This window comes from Tupaia chinensis, unplaced genomic scaffold (genome assembly GCF_000334495.1).
Source record: "Tupaia chinensis unplaced genomic scaffold, TupChi_1.0 Scaffold144378_1, whole genome shotgun sequence".
Lineage (NCBI taxonomy): Eukaryota > Metazoa > Chordata > Mammalia > Scandentia > Tupaiidae > Tupaia > Tupaia belangeri.
In genome coordinates this window covers 3,649,330-3,668,826 of record NW_006204238.1, presented here as the reverse complement: position 1 = coordinate 3,668,826, position 19,497 = coordinate 3,649,330, and the positions used below count along the sequence as shown (strand labels likewise).

Below are 19,497 nucleotides of genomic sequence, written 5' to 3'. Positions count from 1 at the left end.
AAAAAACAAAAAGATAACTTGCTTGATTATCTATGTTTGAGTTGGTCTTTCATAAAGCATTTGTGGGACCTGATATGACTAATATTTTCCTTTATGAAGGGAATTATGACTACAGATTTTCATGAGGTATCTTAACTTTTGATCATGGAGGGAAATAGATCTGACAGGTAGCTGAAAAATATAGAGAGACAGCATGGAAAGGGTTCTATATTTAGTGAAAAAAATAGGGACCAGCAGTTGGCATAATGGCCATGTTTCTGGACTCCCACATAGTTGACCACGGTTTGAGTCCCGGACCCAGTGGCTTAAACTCATGCCGGGCATATGTGCCTGAAAGGAGAATGGAGGAGAAGGGATTGCGGTGTAGCCATCCTCCCTGGAGAGTGATTTCTTGCATTCTGTCTCTCTGTCTTTCTGGCGAGTGCATGCACCCTATATATATATATGTCATATATTCCCAGTCAAATTTAATTTCAGACCACAACAATTATTTTTAGTGTACGTCCAATGAAATATATAGGAAATACACTAAAATGTATCGATTGTTTATGAGAAATTTAAGTTTTACTGAGTGTTCTGTATTCAACTCTAAATATTGAAAAGAAACAATTGAAAATGGAGAAAGAAAGAAAATGAAAAGGTTATTTAATAATCTACCCTCAAATTCTAAGCTCAAAGAAGATTATGATTTTTGCTTTGAGCATGATCACCTGTTCAGGTCCTTGAGTTAGATATGTTTTCCATGGCTGAACTACCACATGGGGAAGTCAGACTGGTGTGTGTTTTGTTTTGTTTTTTTGAGAAAGAAACCATGTTGGAACCATGGTGATTATCCTTTAATGACTCTCATAGAATAGTTTATTATACACAAGAAGGTCCAATTTTTAAAAAGCAATGGTTTGAAGAAATAATTTTTCATGGAAAACATATTAAAGCATAGATATTCCTTCTTGGGAGAAACAAATTTAGAGATACACTCGTTCTGTGGCTGATAAAAACCAGTGTGAATTTAGCCTAGTTGTATAATGATGAGATTAATAAATTGATGTTTAATAATTTAAAAAAGCATGAAGTACTCCACAAGCCAAACAACTTGCTTGTGGGAACTCTGATCAATTCTATAGCACATTCCTTACAAGATTAAAAAAAAGGCATCTTTAACAAAAACCTAATTTCTGTTTAAATTTTAAATCCAAATTGCAACAATGAAAAGTGTCAATGAATTAAGGCTGGTCTTATGTGCCCTTCTTCTTTAGGATAAGTTTGACTCTGGCTAAGATACAATGTACTTATACACACATACTCCATACAAGCACAAACTTTTGACTCATACAAATATACATTTAGAACTAATACCTACAAAGTAGTATCACAAGTGAAATAAAAATTACACTATTTTTAACAAATTCAATCAACACATTTACAAATTCTACAGAATATTTTATCATTGTCATTGGGAAAACAAACAATGTAGAGCATTATTTAAAACTGTATGTAACACAAGAGCCACCAGTAAGTTATGGCAAAGATAGCATTTACACCACAGTGTCACTGAAATCTAGTTGAAAAGACTAAAAGTGCTGTAAAATGCTTTTAAAAACCTTGTTTATCATATCCTGAGGGACACTGTGCATTATTTTCTAATAGCAATTCAAAATGTGAGCATGTTGCCCAAGGAGCTCCCATTTACTCGAACCACCCAAAGTTAGAAGATTGTGTCATTGGATCTGTAAAACTACAGAACTGAAAAAACTCATGAAAAAATGCATTTCCTGAGACTTTCAAATTTCCAGTCTGGAATCCTAATAAGGGAGAACCTGAACAATCAAACTTGGCTAAAAAACATGTCAGAACTTCAAAGAAATTGAAACAATTTTAAGTGAAAAATTGTGTATGTGTGGTGTGTGTAATTTTTATTCAAACTCATCTCAGATTCCCCAGCTTCAAGTATAATTGACAATCTATTGAGACTATTACAACCAGGCATTTCCTATTCCTGACGGTCTTGTTTTTCATTGGTTTTCTAGTGATTTTTCTCCTTTTAGATGTTTAAATATTTGAAATATGTGTGTGTATACTAACATAGGAAATAATGACTTTGAGAGTTAAAATAGCAATAGAATCAGGTTGATTCGAGTACAGTTTCAACTGGAATTACACGTGTATGAAATGTATGCGTGTGTGTGCACATGTGCATGTGTGTGTATTTGCAAGTGTGTATGAACACAAGTGCATACATGCCAGCACTCTGCTCTAATACATTCACTGCTAGGTGGCGCTCCATGAAAAGTGAGTTTTCCCAGTATGGCTGAAAGCGAATATTGAGGTCAACATATAGAATATCCTAAGGCTTTTAAAAGGTGCCTCCTCATTCTCTGTATTCACATAATTGTGTGATAATAAGGGAGACATAAATGATAATGGCAGGAGAAGTATTCATGATGTTGGTCCTTTGAAATAACAGACAGGAAAGCGAACTTAAAAAAAAAAGTTTTTGCCTATTTTCCCCCACCCCACCCACTCTTTAATTTCCTGTTGTAGATTGGGTAAAGGTTGGATTTTCTTTCTAGTTTTTGTATGTTTGTTTTTTTCTTTTTCTTTTTCTTTTTTTTGCCTTGAAGACTTGCGACATAAAGTCTTAAGGAACAAATAAAACAAAAAGTGCACCAAGATGCATTTACTACCATCTTGGGATCTATTTGTAGCCCTTGTGCTCCTAGCTTTCTGGAAAGACAATGACCAGCTATGGCAAAGGAGCATAGGGTGAGGGTAAGCTTTGATTGCATATCATCATCTCTTATGCCCTTGAAGGCCCATAGCCTGCTCCCTAAATGTGCTTTAGAGCAGCTACTGCACAAAAGACAGCCCAAGGCATCTTTTCTCCATTGCCCTTCCCGAGAAATCCCTCTTAGAGATTCCCTCCTTCTAGCTGGAGCACTCAATTCCTTTCTACTTTTTCCGTCCTTTAGAAATTAAGGCAAAATCAAACTCTCAGTGCCTGTTATATAGGTACTGCATTCCATGTAGAAACCATACATTGGCTTAAAGTACCTTCTGTCTAACAAGATTTCTGTGTGCATATCAATAGCAATTACAAGCTTTCCCCAGTTAAGAAACTGCACAGTCTAACCCTTTATCGTGCTTGTTTTTGTCCAGCACCCAAATGACAAATATGACAACGTTAATTAGAAGCGAACTTTATAAGAAAGCATCTAAGTTCACGAAAATACAACATAGTTACCTCTATATTTTATTCATTTTTTCATTAAAATGTTGAAAGATCTGTTTTCTGACATATTTAATACAAGGATTTGTGACTTTAACGCAAGTTAAATCCTTGTGTCATTACAAGTGTGTCTGGCTAAAGAAACTCCTGAGAGATGAATAATGAATAGTCAGAGAGAAAATCTTCCCTGAAAGCAAATTTACAAGACATAAATTTTAATAATCTACAATCCTTTAAAAAAGGAATTGTATCCAGTTGCACACAAAGAGCAGGTTAAAGAGAAAGACAATAAAACTGCAAGGGAGGAGAAAGTGGAAAGAGGAAAAGAATGATATTTATAAATAAGCTAGAATATTTTTACAAAAATATCTCAATGTGATCAGTTATTCCACTTTCAAAAGTCTTGCCCCTCATTTTGACACACTGTTAAAGGTTTAAGTCCTAAAGTTGAATTATTTAATATTATTGTTTTCATTTTAGAAGAATTGTACTGTGTCTGTCTTTATTGGTGTGAGTGTGTAGTCGTATCTATTTGCCTGCACAGAAGTTGGTATGTGTTGGTATATTGTGTATAGCAAGCTGTATACATATGATTGAAATTGTACAATGTATCTGTCTTGTGTACATGCATGCTACTTGGTCTACCTTAGGTAACTACATACTCTTCATAAACATTTTCTTAATTTTAAACAATTTCAATTTCCTCCCTGCAGTTTCTAATTAGTACTATTTTCTGATAATGAGTATTTATAATCTTGAAATTAACCCTTGATTATTTATAACCTTGATTTATATAATCTTGAAATCAGCTCCCTTATCTAGTTCTAAACAATTAAGCCTTAAGTCCTATATTAAAATTAATTAAAAGCTGAAGGCATGCTTTTATGTCTCTAAGGTTCTATTTGTATGGGCTGTGTTGTCCCAGGAAACTATTGAGGTGTAATAATTTCTAAATATAAAGATAAAATAATAATTACCAGAAGTTCTATAGATTTTTATAAATGTTTTCCAATTTCTACTTGAGGCAGATAGGTAAGGATTATTGTGCTCTTTTTAGGATTATTTTAGACTTGTCAACTATCTAAAGACACCAAGGAGAAAACAACACTCAAAATTGTGTTTTGATCTTTCCTGTAGAGCTGAACTATCAAATGTTAGACCACAGAAACTTTGTAGAAACTTTTGCCTCTGCCTTATTCTTGCCCCTGCGGTGGGCTGGAACACAGAAGAGATCAGGTGGTAGTAATTTTAAACAAGCCTTCCCAGGCCACACATATTTCAAGAATTTCCTAAGTGTATTTCATGTATCTTCGTGATTTGAAATAGTTTCCAAACATTGCCCTAACTTTTTCTGTCACCTTTTTCCTTTTCTCCTTTCAAGTCAAAAATTTGAGTTGAAGCATCTTAAATAAGACTTTGAGATTTTCCATATTTAGAAATCTCAATCTCATAGGAGAGTTTGTGCAGTTTTTCTTTCCTTTTTTTTCTTTGTTGAGAATTGCTAAGAAAGGTTTTTTTCTAAAGAGTTCATTTCCTGATTTTAACATACCTGCTATTATTTATTATTTACTGGGCATCTGCAGGGCAATTTTATTTAAGCGATTACTGAATTAAAATGACATCTATCTCTCCTCAGCCCTCCTGTTTTTCTGTACGGAGTTGGCACTCATAGTTTTTCCAAAAAAGTTTTTACTCTATATTCATAGCTGCCTTAAATAGAAATACTGTGAAACACTATTATTTTCATATAACACAAAAATCACTGATAATGGTCTCCAATATTACTGACGCAGGGAAACTGATTTGATGCATATGTTCTATGACCAAAAGTTAGCTATGACTGTCCAATTGCAGATGACTACAGAATACTATACCAAATCCCACAAAACAAATTTCAGTACGACAATGTAATGCACATTATGCTGGGCATTCAATTGTTTTGAGTCCCATTTAGCATCTCATTAAAAAGAGCAAGCGTGAGGCAGCAGAGAGGTTAGAGGCTATAGAGAGTGGAAGAGCCCTAGGCTGAAATTAGAAAATGCAAGAAGTAAACACTCAGGAGTTAACATTACAAAGACTAATTTTGAAAACAAAATTCACTGGTTGTTTTGTATCCCTAACACTAGAAGTAGATTTTGCTAATCAAGTGGGAAATGAAATATTTATAACAATGCAGAATATAATTTAATCACTGAAGAAATGGTTTCCCCCTTTTCCCACCCACTATCAGCCCTAATCCCTTCAGAGACTCAGTGGAAGAGGAAGATCACTGTTTATAGATAATATGCCTAATACATTGAGTCTTCTCTAGCTTATTCATGGACACTCCAGACAGTACTATCAAGTGTTGGCTTCTCCTTCATCAAAGACATAGTTGAGCTTTATGACAGTGCTGATAAAATCACCAAGTTCTACAAAGTCGGCAGTGACAATATTGATGCCACTCTCTCCTGGCTTCTGCGTGCGGACCCACTGCATCATGGCAGGAAGAGCTCTACAAAAGAAAACAAAAACATAAATTACAGGAGGCAAAGCATTATTTTTCAAACTCTTTAATTCCCTTTATTTTTCTAATCATTAAAATAAATGTCCTAAGTATAGAGACAGATGGGGGGAAAGGCCAATGAACAACGGTGAGATCTTAACATTTAAAGAAAGTCTTCAGGAAAAATATTCACTAGATGGGTCTACATTGGACACTTCACCTTTGGAGATCTCAGATACTGTGCTAGCTTATAGGGAAGCTTCTCCACTAAGAAAACAACTTTCTTGCATTCCTATTCTGGTTTAGTGTACCATATCATAAACCCTACTAAACTACGTGGTAGTGAAGCCAAAGAGAAATGCATGCACTTAGCAAGTATTTATAATGAATCTTGTATTTTTGGAGGAAATGTAATACATTGTAAACAGACACAATAGCAAAAATCCTTGCCTTCAAAAAGTTCACAGTTCAGTGGTGGGCAGGTGGACAAAGAAGAAAATTATAATATAATACAAATTAGGATTCATTTCTCCAAATACATTTACGGAGTACCCATTAAGTCCCAGACACTATTGTAGGTATTTGGAAAACTCCAGTGAACAAAAACGGATGAAAATATCTGCCTTTAGGAAGTTTATGTTCTCATAAGGAGAGGAAGAGAATAAATAATAATTATAAATAAATTATATTGTTTGAAAGGAGGGAATAGGTGCTATAAAAATGGGACCAAAAAAAAAAAAAAAAAGAAAAAGAAAATTAATACCATGTAGATGGGGAGGAGTGATACAGATTACAGCTTAAAATAGGATGACTTAGTAAGCTTCATTGGTAGAGGGACATTTGTACAAAGGTTTGAAGGAGATGATGGAGTTGGTCAAGTAGCTGTCTAGGAAAAGCATCCAACGACTGCAATGCTTTAATGGGTAACATGCCTAAACTTGGAGAAAGGAAAAGGAGAGTAATAAAATAAGTCACAGAGATAATAAGGAAAGGGATCATGGAAGTCGCTGTTGGCCAATGTAAGGACTTTGAGGTTTACTCTATGTAGAATGGGTACCCTTTGGAGAATCTTAAGCAGAGACATGCCGTAATCTGACTTCACTATAAGAGTTCATTTATTACTATGACAGCAGGGAGGAAACTCACCTAGCATAGCCTGGGAAGTCAGGAAAAATCTTCCAAATGAATTCCCCCTGAGCTGAGTATTGAGATATTAGGAAGATCTGGCTGAATAAATACGGGAATGGGAGATGGAAGATGGTGAATACAGTTTTCAGGCAGAGGAAAGAAAGAGCATTTCTTTGTTCATTGACAGAAACATGATATGTGCTGAGGAAGAAGGAAAGTGGGCTGAGACATACAGGTAATGATGATGATGTGCAATGCCTTTTTGAAGTGAAGCATACACTGACTTGAGTGTGGCAGGAAAGGAGGCCTCCATGATAAAGAGATAAATAAACTGAGGCCAGAGACATGACAGTGTATTAGCAAGGAAAATGTGAGAAAAACACGTGAACATTAAATTTCTGGATGACATGGAGAGGGAGGAAGAAAGAGATAGGGAGAGGGCAAGAGAGAATGATGAGTTTAAAGAATTCAGAGTTGATCAACAAAATTTAAGGAAGTCTTGGAAGATACTGGAGATGATAGAAGGCCTTGAAAAGTATGTTACAATTGAAAGGTGTTAAGAGGGAAATTGTATCATTGTATTTGAGATTTAATTTACCTTCTGTGTAGATTTTTTAAGAGAGAACAAGATTCCGGGCAGAAATAACAATTAAAGGGCTGCTGAGATAATCCAGACCATAGATAATGGTTGCTTGAATTGTAGTAGCAGTAGTGGATATATTTGAAAGAGACTAAAAAGATAAAATGACATCTGATGTGAGATGGGATGTATATGTAACAGGAGAAAGAGGCTGTGAGTTATGCCTAAATTTTTAGCAGTATTCTGACAGGTGGGCATCATCACTAATCTTGCAAAGATAGGAGTAAAGATGGACCAGCAGAGGTGCTAAATTAATCTAAGACATGTTGATGTTGAGATGACTTTGGGACACATAAATTGAGCTCTCAAATGCAACTCAGTACAGGCCTGGTATTCAGTACAGAGTTGGTCGGGAGCCTTCACATATAGAAAATAGTTAGGGTTATAAGAGTGGAGGAGAACACCTGGGAAGATTTTATCGAGGAACACGGAAAATTGGAAGATCAGCAGCATTTAAGGGATAGGCAGAAAAGGTTGATTCAATAAAAGAGAAAGAGAAGTGGGTATATAAAGGAAATCAGAAGAATACTGTAATGATAATCAAAGAAAGAAGTGAGCCATTCTTTTGGAAACTTAGAAGACTTGAGTGAGGTAGTATGTAGTGTAATACATGTTTATTTCTCAGGAAGTTTATCTTGTCAAAACAAACTCAACCTATCCTGGAAAACTAAGTCAACTGCTTTGGACTACACTAAGCCTCTGTGCAATATCTTTAAAATCCTGATCCATATCTTTTAGCATATACTTTTTCCTGTAGGGTGCAGATAGGGAGGATCCAGCTGCTTTTTAAAGAGCATTAGATGGATCCCAAAGGCCCTGTGCCCTCAGAAAATCATATAGCAGGTTGGAAAATATGGTTATCACAGCAATAGTTTCAGAGGAGAATTCTACCTTAAAATGAAAAGTCTGGCTACCTGGAGCACAGACACAGTGTATTCTAATTCATTAGAGAGACAGTTGTGGCAACATGTGTGTATCCATTCACATTTGAATCCCATTATTTTATCTTCTGGACTTGCTAGAACCATTGAAGCAGCTCTTTAGTGAATGCAGCATCACTTTTGCAATTTAGAAGGAGCAAGCACTCTTTGAAAAGAGCATCAATACTGGTACATTTCCTGGGAAGAATGTGTTTTCAACAGACATACTCGCCTTGAGAAGTAAGGCACAGAGTAGAAAAGAGTAATGCTAAGGCCTGTCCTGTCTCTGTATTAACCTTAACTGAACAGGTTATTCACCATATTCCTTAGGTACTAGGTTATAGAAGGTACCTGAGCAACCCAATCTCCTTCTTAGAACCACTATCATCAGAGCTCCTCAGATGCTCTGTACTGCTCTGAGATTAAAATTCATGAGCTTGAATTTAAAACAACTAATTGTTATCCCATGGAGAAAAGCCAGAGAACACACAAGTGCTCTTTTCTATTTCTCTGTAAAATAGATTGCTTTGAAGATTAATGAAACATTCTTCTGGAATACCATATCATCCTTAGATGAAAAACGAGCATTACGTTTAAAGTATCATTCCTCTGAGCCATGAGAATACTTCTATTTTCTGTTCAGACACACTTTCCTAAAGTCAATATGATACCAAAGACAAAACAAGCACTAATGCCAAGTCGAATGTCAAATACTCAGACAGTCATAAGAAGAATTATGTTAAGAAGAAGACTCATGATATTGGATTAAAAATAGCAAATGCTACTGAAGTTAACAACAAGTATTTAAAGTAACATTTCTTAACCTTTTTTTTTTTTTAAGATGATTGCCCATCAAGGAGCCTTTTCAAATACTTTTTTCCTACTTGCCCTCCTTCTCCATGAAATTTTAATTCCATGGCTAGAATGTATTCTTCATATATCTGTGCATACAAAGTTCTTATACTGGCTTTACATATAACAAGAACAAACTTTTTATTTGATCTTCAAAGAACCAATTTTTGCCCCTACTGGGGCAATATTTTCCATTGAGAATGTATATAACTAATTGGCAATTTCTCAATGATAGTGTTGAACACTATTTTTGGCCCAGATATTATGCCAATCCATCCCATCCAAATTTAGGTAAAGAACATTTTTCTTTACATTTTTTATTCCTTAAGCATAGTTTTATGAGTGTAGATAGCACACAGCATTGAAATCCATTATCCATATCTATCAGAGCCTGTACACTTTTCATAAAAAAAATCATAGTCATAAATATAAAAGACTGACAAACAAAATATCAGCAGGTGGTTTGAGGTTAAGGTGCTGGATTCCCACATGGCTGACTGTCCCAGATCCAGCAGCTTGAAAATCCTTCTGAGTGGATGTGCGGGTGTGCCCAAAGTCCCAGGAAGAGAATGTGAAGAAAAGATTGCAGCATGCCCGTCCCGCCTGGGAGGTTATTTCTCACTTTCCCTTTCACTGTCTCTGTTTCCCTCTAGTAAGCACATGTACCCTATGCCAAAACCCTAAAATAATTAATTAATTAATTAAAAAGCCAACTAACAAACCTCTCACAACAACTGTATTGGAGAAATTTGAGTTCTGGTCCTAACTAGAGTAATGCATTTTATTTATAATCTTGCATATATTATGCAAACCTGCTGAGCAATTTTCTCTAATTATAAAATAGGAATATAATAATACTTTGAGGTTAGGGCTGGCAGGTGGCATAGTAGTTAAAGCTCTGGACTTTCACAAGGCTGTACATGGTTCAAGTCCTGGACCTGGAAGCTTGAAAATCATGCCAGGTGTGTGTGCATATGTGCCCAAAATCCCAGGAGGAGAATGGAGGAGAAGGGATTGCAGTGTGGCCATCCTCACTGGGGTGGCAATTTTTCATTTTTCCCTCTCACTGTCTTTCTCTCTCTTCTCTGGTGAGCACATGCACCCTGTGGCAAAAACTTAAAAAAACACTCAATACTTTGGTGTTACTGTGAAGATCAAACCTATCCTCCTCCCACAGTCATCCTCACATCCTGGTGATGATAGCTATGATGGTGTCATTCAAATGTGTTCCAGGGTTATTCAGAACTACTTGGCCATAGCCTTGAATGTAAATGTGTTTTAGGAGTCACAGGCTATGAACACAGAGTTGCTGTCACACCAGAAACTTGGGGCACAGGGACTGACCAAGCCTCACCACAACCTAACTATACTAAGTCTTCAAAGGAAAAAATTCAAAGGGGTATATCTCACCTTACTCCAGTAACTTATTTATTTACTTTGATTTCTGTGTTGTTTAACAAAAAGCAATGCAATCAAATCAAAGCAAAAGGTGCCACTAATTCAGTTTCATGATGGCAATGGCAGTGCTTTTGTTCTGGCTAGAAAAACCATTAAAAACCCATTTTCGATTAAAATAAGATCATATAAACACAAGAAATATGGTGTTTAGAGGTCATAAAATGTACTATGTCCTCAGGCTCACCATGCACTCCAAGCCAATGTTTCAGAATGAGTCACAAACCCTGCCTGGAGACAGAATGGGAGCACAGCCCGCCTGCCTGGTGTGCAGGGACAGTTCTATCTACTAATTTTCCAAGGAAACGAAGCAAAAAAGAAAGCTTTGTGGATTCTAAACAAAGAGACCCTTCAGTATATTAATAAGATTCAGGTTGGCAGGAGACAGACAATGGCTTTCCTTTCAAGGGTACAGTCTCAGCGTAACAAACACTTCTGTATGGTATCAAGTATTCTCACTTCAGTTTTTCTTGGTACCAGGTAGCCCCTTACGGGTGCAAATGCATGGGGGAATTTAGGTACTCAAAGCTCAGAAACAATTTACCTCTCTCAAAACGTAAGGTTTCTGTCTGCGAGCACCTGTTTTTCCTTTCTCCACTTTGGAAAGATTTCCATTTCCTAAGAAAGAGTTGCCACTGAAATTGTTCTGAAAGGACATTATCTGGTTTTGCTCAGAATAAATGTCTGAAAAACTCTCTGGGTTGATCTCTCCTCTTTCAATGATTCTCAGCTTGTGGTTGCTGGAACTAGGAATATCAGGGGTGATAATGTTGAAAGCTACAACAGAAATCAGTTACCCAAGATCTGTGATCACACATGTTAGCTAAAATGCCACCTTTCTTTACTGTTGGCAGGATCATTTTATCATTCAGTGTCAGTATTGACTACCTATCACTTACTAGAAGTCCTAGTAAATTTCTGATGCCTTTCATTTTAACATTGGAAAAGTGTAGTATTGCTTATGAAATGCACATTTAGTAAAAGGAGAAGGGCTCTGGGACCAGCAGTTAGCATAGTGGCTATGTCACTGGACTCCCATGTAGTCGACCGCAGTTTGCATCCTGGACTCAGTGGCTTAAAACTCATGCCGGGCGCATGTGCATGTGTGCCCAAGATCCCGAGAGGAGAATGGAGGAGAAGGGATTGCGGCGTGGCCATTCCCCCTGGGGGGTGATTTCTGGCTTTCTGTCTCTCTGTCTCTCTCTGTCTCTCTCTGTCTGTCTGGCGAGCGCACACACCCTATAGCGAAAACCTCTCAAAAAGTCACAGGCTATGAACACAGAGTTGCTGTCACACCAGAAACTTGGGGCACAGGGACTGACCAAGCCTCACCACAACCTAACTATACTAAGTCTTCAAAGGAAAAAATTCAAAGGGGTATATCTCACCTTACTCCAGTAACTTATTTATTTACTTTGATTTCTGTGTTGTTTAACAAAAAGCAATGCAATCAAATCAAAGCAAAAGGTGCCACTAATTCAGTTTCATGATGGCAATGGCAGTGCTTTTGTTCTGGCTAGAAAAACCATTAAAAACCCATTTTCGATTAAAATAAGATCATATAAACACAAGAAATATGGTGTTTAGAGGTCATAAAATGTACTATGTCCTCAGGCTCACCATGCACTCCAAGCCAATGTTTCAGAATGAGTCACAAACCCTGCCTGGAGACAGAATGGGAGCACAGCCCGCCTGCCTGGTGTGCAGGGACAGTTCTATCTACTAATTTTCCAAGGAAACGAAGCAAAAAAGAAAGCTTTGTGGATTCTAAACAAAGAGACCCTTCAGTATATTAATAAGATTCAGGTTGGCAGGAGACAGACAATGGCTTTCCTTTCAAGGGTACAGTCTCAGCGTAACAAACACTTCTGTATGGTATCAAGTATTCTCACTTCAGTTTTTCTTGGTACCAGGTAGCCCCTTACGGGTGCAAATGCATGGGGGAATTTAGGTACTCAAAGCTCAGAAACAATTTACCTCTCTCAAAACGTAAGGTTTCTGTCTGCGAGCACCTGTTTTTCCTTTCTCCACTTTGGAAAGATTTCCATTTCCTAAGAAAGAGTTGCCACTGAAATTGTTCTGAAAGGACATTATCTGGTTTTGCTCAGAATAAATGTCTGAAAAACTCTCTGGGTTGATCTCTCCTCTTTCAATGATTCTCAGCTTGTGGTTGCTGGAACTAGGAATATCAGGGGTGATAATGTTGAAAGCTACAACAGAAATCAGTTACCCAAGATCTGTGATCACACATGTTAGCTAAAATGCCACCTTTCTTTACTGTTGGCAGGATCATTTTATCATTCAGTGCAGTGATTGACTACCTATCACTTACTAGAAGTCCTAGTAAATTTCTGATGCCTTTCATTTTAACATTGGAAAAGTGTAGTATTGCTTATGAAATGCACATTTAGTAAAAGGAGAAGGGCTCTGGGACCAGCAGTTAGCATAGTGGCTATGTCACTGGACTCCCATGTAGTCGACCGCAGTTTGCATCCTGGACTCAGTGGCTTAAAACTCATGCCGGGCGCATGTGCATGTGTGCCCAAGATCCCGAGAGGAGAATGGAGGAGAAGGGATTGCGGCGTGGCCATTCCCCCTGGGGGGTGATTTCTGGCTTTCTGTCTCTCTGTCTCTCTCTGTCTCTCTCTGTCTGTCTGGCGAGCGCACACACCCTATAGCGAAAACCTCTCAAAAAAAAAAAAAAAAGGAGAAGGGTTCTGTGAGGGGAAATGAAGAGGTCCTCAGTGGTGAAATTCTGGGGCCTACTTGTCTTCATGGCATTCATGTTTTTGCTCACACTGTCATCAAATGTTTATTAATCCCCTACCATGCGGCAGTTGTTGGGTAGTATGTAATGACTCAGAAATGGTTCCTGCTTTCACTGTGACTATGGGACTAATTCCAGAACAACTTTAACTACTACTATAAATGGAAATTGCTTTCATGCTCTGAAGGCTTTGCATGGAAACTTTGGAAAAAAGAGACACCCATGAGGTCTCTGTTGGCCATAAGCTAGCTGCTGTCCTTTATATTAGCACACATTTCAATTCCAAAGGAAATATTCCATGGACTCTTACAAATTCATGAGGCGAAATAATAATTGCTCTCCAAGGACTCATAAGTTAAGTGAGTATTTATTGTGTTTTAACAGACTCTACAATCAATACAGGCACAATCGAAAGAGCAGCTTTGGAAACAGATAACTGAACTGTGACAATGTGTGACCTCCAGAAGGTCACTTAACCTTGCCTGTCCTCATTTTTTCTCCTTGTAATATAAGGACAGTAATGGTACATACTTCCATACTTCAAGCATATTATTTATTTATTTATTAGTTTGCTATTGGGTATGTGCACTCACCAGAAGAAGAAAAAGAGAAAGAGAAAAAGTGAGAAGACAACTCAAGGAGAATGGCCACACCACAATCCCATATTTTCCTCTCATGATTTTGGTAACCACGTACATGCATCCAGCATGTTTTCCAAGCTATCAAGTCTAGGACAACATAGTTGGCCATGTAGGACTCAGTCACTTCAACCACCATGCCACTGGCTGGCCTGCAAGTGTATTTTTAAAGAATGAAATAAACTAATACAATAAAAGTGAGGACTCTGGAGCAGACTGAATTTTTCTAGCTTTGATTTCCTCACTCATATGAGAGGCTAATAAGAGTACATTTGAATCATGGAGACTAAATTAAATAGCATATGTAGAACTTAGGATAATGTCTAAGAGAGAAGCACTTGCTAGGCCAGTTGTACTCTGTTATTAGTGCTGATGCCTAAAGCACCTAGCACACAGTAGAGAGTAAATAAAATAACTGCCTTCTTGTTTTTCTTAGTTTTGGGTGACTTTAAGGTAGGTGATTAGAAAAAGTTTCTCTGTTACTCAGATGGGTAGTGACTATGGAAATGAACCACCCAGATTTTCCCTTTCAGACTGAAGAGTGCTCATCCTCCCAGCTTCTGAGAGTGTTGTTGGCTATCAATTTCCAGCTGAGCTTCCGTCTGGGAATTGTCCTGGACCAAGGAGAACTACCTCATTCAAAGTCACACACCTTTTCTGGGGAAAACTTGTGTCCAATGATAGCTCTTAGGGAGGAGTGTATAAAGGCACTTGCCTCAAGGTGCGACAACTCTGAAGGCTCAGTCCAGCTCCAGAACTTCCCTAGGCTTGGTGGAAGCTTTTGTTCTGATTGCTTCACAGCCCAATTTCCCCCCTCCTATGAAGTCCCGGTTCTTTCACTCTCTCACACGTGTTGATCGTGAGAGAACTCCAGAGTAAACCTTCTGCACACAAATCTCAGTATCTCAGCATCTGTTTAATCTCCAGTTTAGACAGCAGGATATTCGGTGATCGTAAAGTCTCCGTTACACCCAGAGTAGGAGTCAAGGATGGCCTCTGATAAACTTAATGAGGTTAAAAAAATCAAAATCACATTCACATTTCTTAAAAGCAATCAGAGTAGTTCTTCAATGGGCTTTAGAAGGTTTTCTCGGCAGGGCTCCCCTGAACGAAATTGCACTTGTGCTTAGCACAGTGTACTGTGCAGGCCGTGGCCTGCTATGGCGGAGCAGAAACGCTGCCCAAGCTAGACTCCTTGTTGTCAGTGACCACACAGTCACCTCAGGCTTCTGCCTGGATTTCTCGCTAGAGATCATTAAGCTCTGAATAATGTCTAAATGGCTCAGAATATTTAAAGCTACCATCAAAGAAATGTTTGTCATGGTCACCCCAGTGGAACCCTTTTCTAGTCTAAACTGCCCAGCAGAAGCTGGGGGATATGGAACCCATCATTATGGCCTTTTATGCGTAGTATTTTGTGCAACTTCTTATCCCTGGCATTTCTTTCAAAGATGACTGTGATTAAAGGCACAAATCAGGTGTTCAATTATTTTAAAAAGGCCAGATTCAAAAATTTCACATTCCTTAGAGAAAATGTGAATAGGCAGAATGAACACGAGTCACATTTAATTTGATAGTAACATCCCAGGTGCTAATGTGATAGTGTGTCTGGGGGCCTACGTAATTACACACAATTATCAGAGGTGACTTCTTTGGCCTTTTCCTCTTTAATCAATGACAACTGCAAGTGCAAAGGATGGAGGAATATGTCATCTCCTCTGCCAGACAATGATATTCATTATACTGTTAGTTCTATAACTTACTACTGATAGGATTCTTACAAATTCAGTCTGTTAATAGTATCAATAGAGAACAAAATTTTAAGTCAATTAGTCTGAGTTAAAAGAGTATTTTTCATTGTGCTATCTGTTGACTGTATCTTTAGGAAATCACATACTGACAGTTTTAAAACTATTTGACCATTTTATCAATTTTCGGCAATGTGGAAAATTCCTAGGAACTTAATAATGTACAACGAATATTGCCAGACCATACAAGTGCCACATATGTGTCTTATTTGGTAACATATCATCCCTCTTTTGGGCACATTTTCTTCTTGCCCCATTCAGCAAAATGTCAGGGGATATCGTGTTTGAAAATGTCACTAAGGCATTTATAAACAGTGACCACGTTCTCTACAAAAATGTCTCTTAATCTGAGTTCCACAGAAAAATGCTTCATGAGATATTAAATATATTCCTAAGGTAAAAGATTTCCCTCATCAAATTAGTTAAGGATCCATATCCCTCAACTTCCTCTGGGTAGTTTAGACTAGAAAATGTTCCCACTGGGGTGACCATGACAAATATTTCTTTGAGGGTAGCTTTAAATATTCTGAGCCATTTATACATTGTTCAGAGTCTAAGATTTTCCTCATCCCTGTTCACATACATGTAATAGCATATTAAACACATATCCTGGGACCAGCAGTTGGCATAATGGCTATGTCGCTGGATTCCCATGTAGTCGACTGTGATTCTAGTCCTAGACCCAGTGGCATAAACTCACACTGGGCACATGTGCATGCGTGCCCAAAGCTACTGTCAAAGAAGTGTTTGTCATGGTCACCCCAGTGGGAACATTTTCTAGTCTAAACTGCCCAGTAGAAGCTGGGGGATATGGATCACATCATATGGCCTTTTGTGCATAGTATTTTGTGCAACTTCTTGCAGTGTGGCCATTCCCCCGGGGGGTGATTTCTCGCTTTCTGTCTCTCTGTCTCTTTCTGTCTTTTTGGCGAGCACACATGTCCTATAGCAAAAACCTCTCCAAAAACTAAACTAAAAAAAAAAAAATCCTGATTCACACGTTGAGATGTCCTAAAGTATGAACTTATTTAGCTATTTTTAAGCTGGTGTTTCTCAGACATATCTGACCCATATTGATAGCTCTTCTACCCCTACTGACATAGTACACACATCCACACACATAAACACACACACACCCACAAGCCAACAGTGGCTGTCACCGTGTTCTCAGAACACTGTTCTGCAATTATTGCAGTATAATATCCTTTTCAAAGAATTGACTCTGCCATGGTTTAGAGTCTCAGAATTCATAGCTTTCAGATTGTGATGCTCTCACTAGTCAAAATCAGAAAGCTGAGCTCAGTGTTGAAAGGTTAGTTCTCGGGGCTGGCAGGTGGCATGGTGGATAAAGGCACTGGACTCCCACATGGCTGACCACGGCTCAAGTCTTGGACCTGGTGGCTTGTTTTCTCACTTTCCCTCTCTTGCTCTCTCTTACACTTTCCTTCTCTCTCTCTCACTCTCCCCCTCCCTGGTAAAATTAGTATAAATAAATAGATAAATAAATAAATAGAATTGAATAAAATAATTGGGAAAAAAAGTTAGTTCTGACCACTTCCTGGTCTTACTTAAGTCCTACAGAATAAGCCTATTCCTTTTCAACACGATGCTTCTTTGAATAACTGAAAATAATTGTTATTCCTCTACCCGCACCCTATTCCCACGATCTGTAACTCCCCTTATCCTTCTTAAACATTCCTATTTCCTTCCTTTTGATGATTCCGTTTGGAATTGTTGTCCTTGTCACTCTCCTCTAAGCACTTCATTTTATCTATATGTCCTCTAGAAGAGGTACTTGGGAAATAATTCAATTTTCTAACTTGGCTGTAGAGTGTAACACCCCCATTCTGATTCTCTTATAATGTCCAAAGATTACTATTTTGACTATTTGTCCTTTAACATTCCTACTAGTTACATGATCGCCATTTTTCTGGAATTCTTCAATAGCTTCTTCTGAAGGAAGCAGACAGGTACTGGGCATTCCTAGAGGACGTGGTGGAGGGAAAGCAGCTTTACTTCTAGAAGAGAGCATGAGTGTGCTACCTTACACATTCTTCTCCCTCTGTAGCTCAGAGACTCTCGTAGTAAGACAGTGGCTGGAAACTAAGGAGTGAAAGCAGACGAGGGAAGAGAAAGTATGGATCTTTAAGAGGTCGTTCCAGGTGGCAGAAGCAATGATATTCTCAGGGAATGATAGCCATCTAGGTAAGTCTTTTCTGTGTTGCTTTAGAGTGAAGATGTCAAAAGATACAGAGAAATGATAAAAGTAAATATAGTTTTCTACACAGTTTTCACTCACACAAATATACAAGTATGCATTGTCAACCATGTAAATTATCCACCTGCTGATGGAGTCTGAACTTAGCAAATAGAGAAGCAGAGTATATAATGTGACATAATGACAATAATGTGGCCCTCCCATAGGGCTGGTGGGCACTTTAGCTTTAATTAAGTCCTTAATTAACTAGCTATTGAGTCTCAGAGTCATTAAACAAAGAATATGCTGTATGGAAGAGAAGTGGTACTAACAACTGTTTCTGATTGTTTAGGGAATCTAAAAGAACACCGGTAGCCTTTTTTTCTTAATTAAATTTTTCTTCACATTCATTTATAGTGTTGCAAAAATTATTATTTATATGAAATAAAATGCTTTCTTATATCGGATCATACCCAGTCCTGGTTATTTCAGGGGTGGTTTATAGGGCTAAGTCTTTAAAAGTGGTGCTAGGATTGATTCAGGTTAGCACAGAAGTGAAGACACGGGCCCCAGAGAGGAGCCATCTGGCAAGCAAATGGAGAGCTGTTGAACATTCAGAATAGATAAATGTGTGTGTGTGTGTGTGTGTGTGTGTGCGTGTGTGCATGCGTGAGTGTGTGCACTTCCGGCATATCAACTAACTTCCAAAGTTTTATACAGTACCACCTAGAGATATAATCATTTTCTCTTTTCTATAGATGCTGCTTTCCTGGGTCCCTGTCTCAGTTATACCTTGGTGAAATAATCAAAGAGCCAGGGATGTGATGACTAGCATTCCCCACAGTCTGCCTTATATTGGTGCATTTTTCCCACAAGTGAACCTGACTACACATATTATCGCTAAAAATGGATAACATTATCACTGCTATAAAGTGATTTAGATAACTAATATATTGAAATACCAGTATTACTCAGGGACCACAAAATACATTGGTTTTATCAAATAACCAAAAGTTGTAAGACTAAATGAATGCACGTGTTCATAGTTTCTCTGCTGTAGAACAGAACAATTTTTTAAATCTCATGTATTCATCACTCTAGACTGGAAAAATCTTCTTTCAGGAGCTGGGGTTCAAGTTTGAAAAGTTCCACAAAGGAAATTTAGTGGTGAGTAAGGCATGAGTGACAGGAGCAACGTTAGTGATGACTACTGTCTGTGATGACTGCACAGGTCACTGCCACATGCCCTTGGGAGAAATCAAGGCCAAGGAAGAATCTCCTGGTATGCTAGTTTCTCTGACAGGAAACTGTTTCAGACAGATAGCACTATTTTCAAGTGAAAGAATTAATAAATATTTTTTAACTAAAAATTGAAATCAGC

At 37.9% G+C, this 19,497-nt stretch overlaps 1 protein-coding gene across 1 annotated transcript in view; it reads right to left on the bottom strand.

Moving 5' to 3' along the window:
* Positions 1 to 2,287: 2,287 nt before the first annotated feature.
* PLCXD3 (phosphatidylinositol specific phospholipase C X domain containing 3) overlaps positions 2,288 to 19,497 on the bottom strand; it is a 170,879-nt gene continuing 153,669 nt past the window's right edge. The window contains exon 3 of the mRNA XM_006166968.2: positions 2,288 to 5,720. Within this exon, the coding sequence (XP_006167030.1) occupies positions 5,567 to 5,720 (154 nt within the window). The 3' untranslated portion in view covers positions 2,288 to 5,566. The remainder of the gene's footprint in view (positions 5,721 to 19,497) is intronic.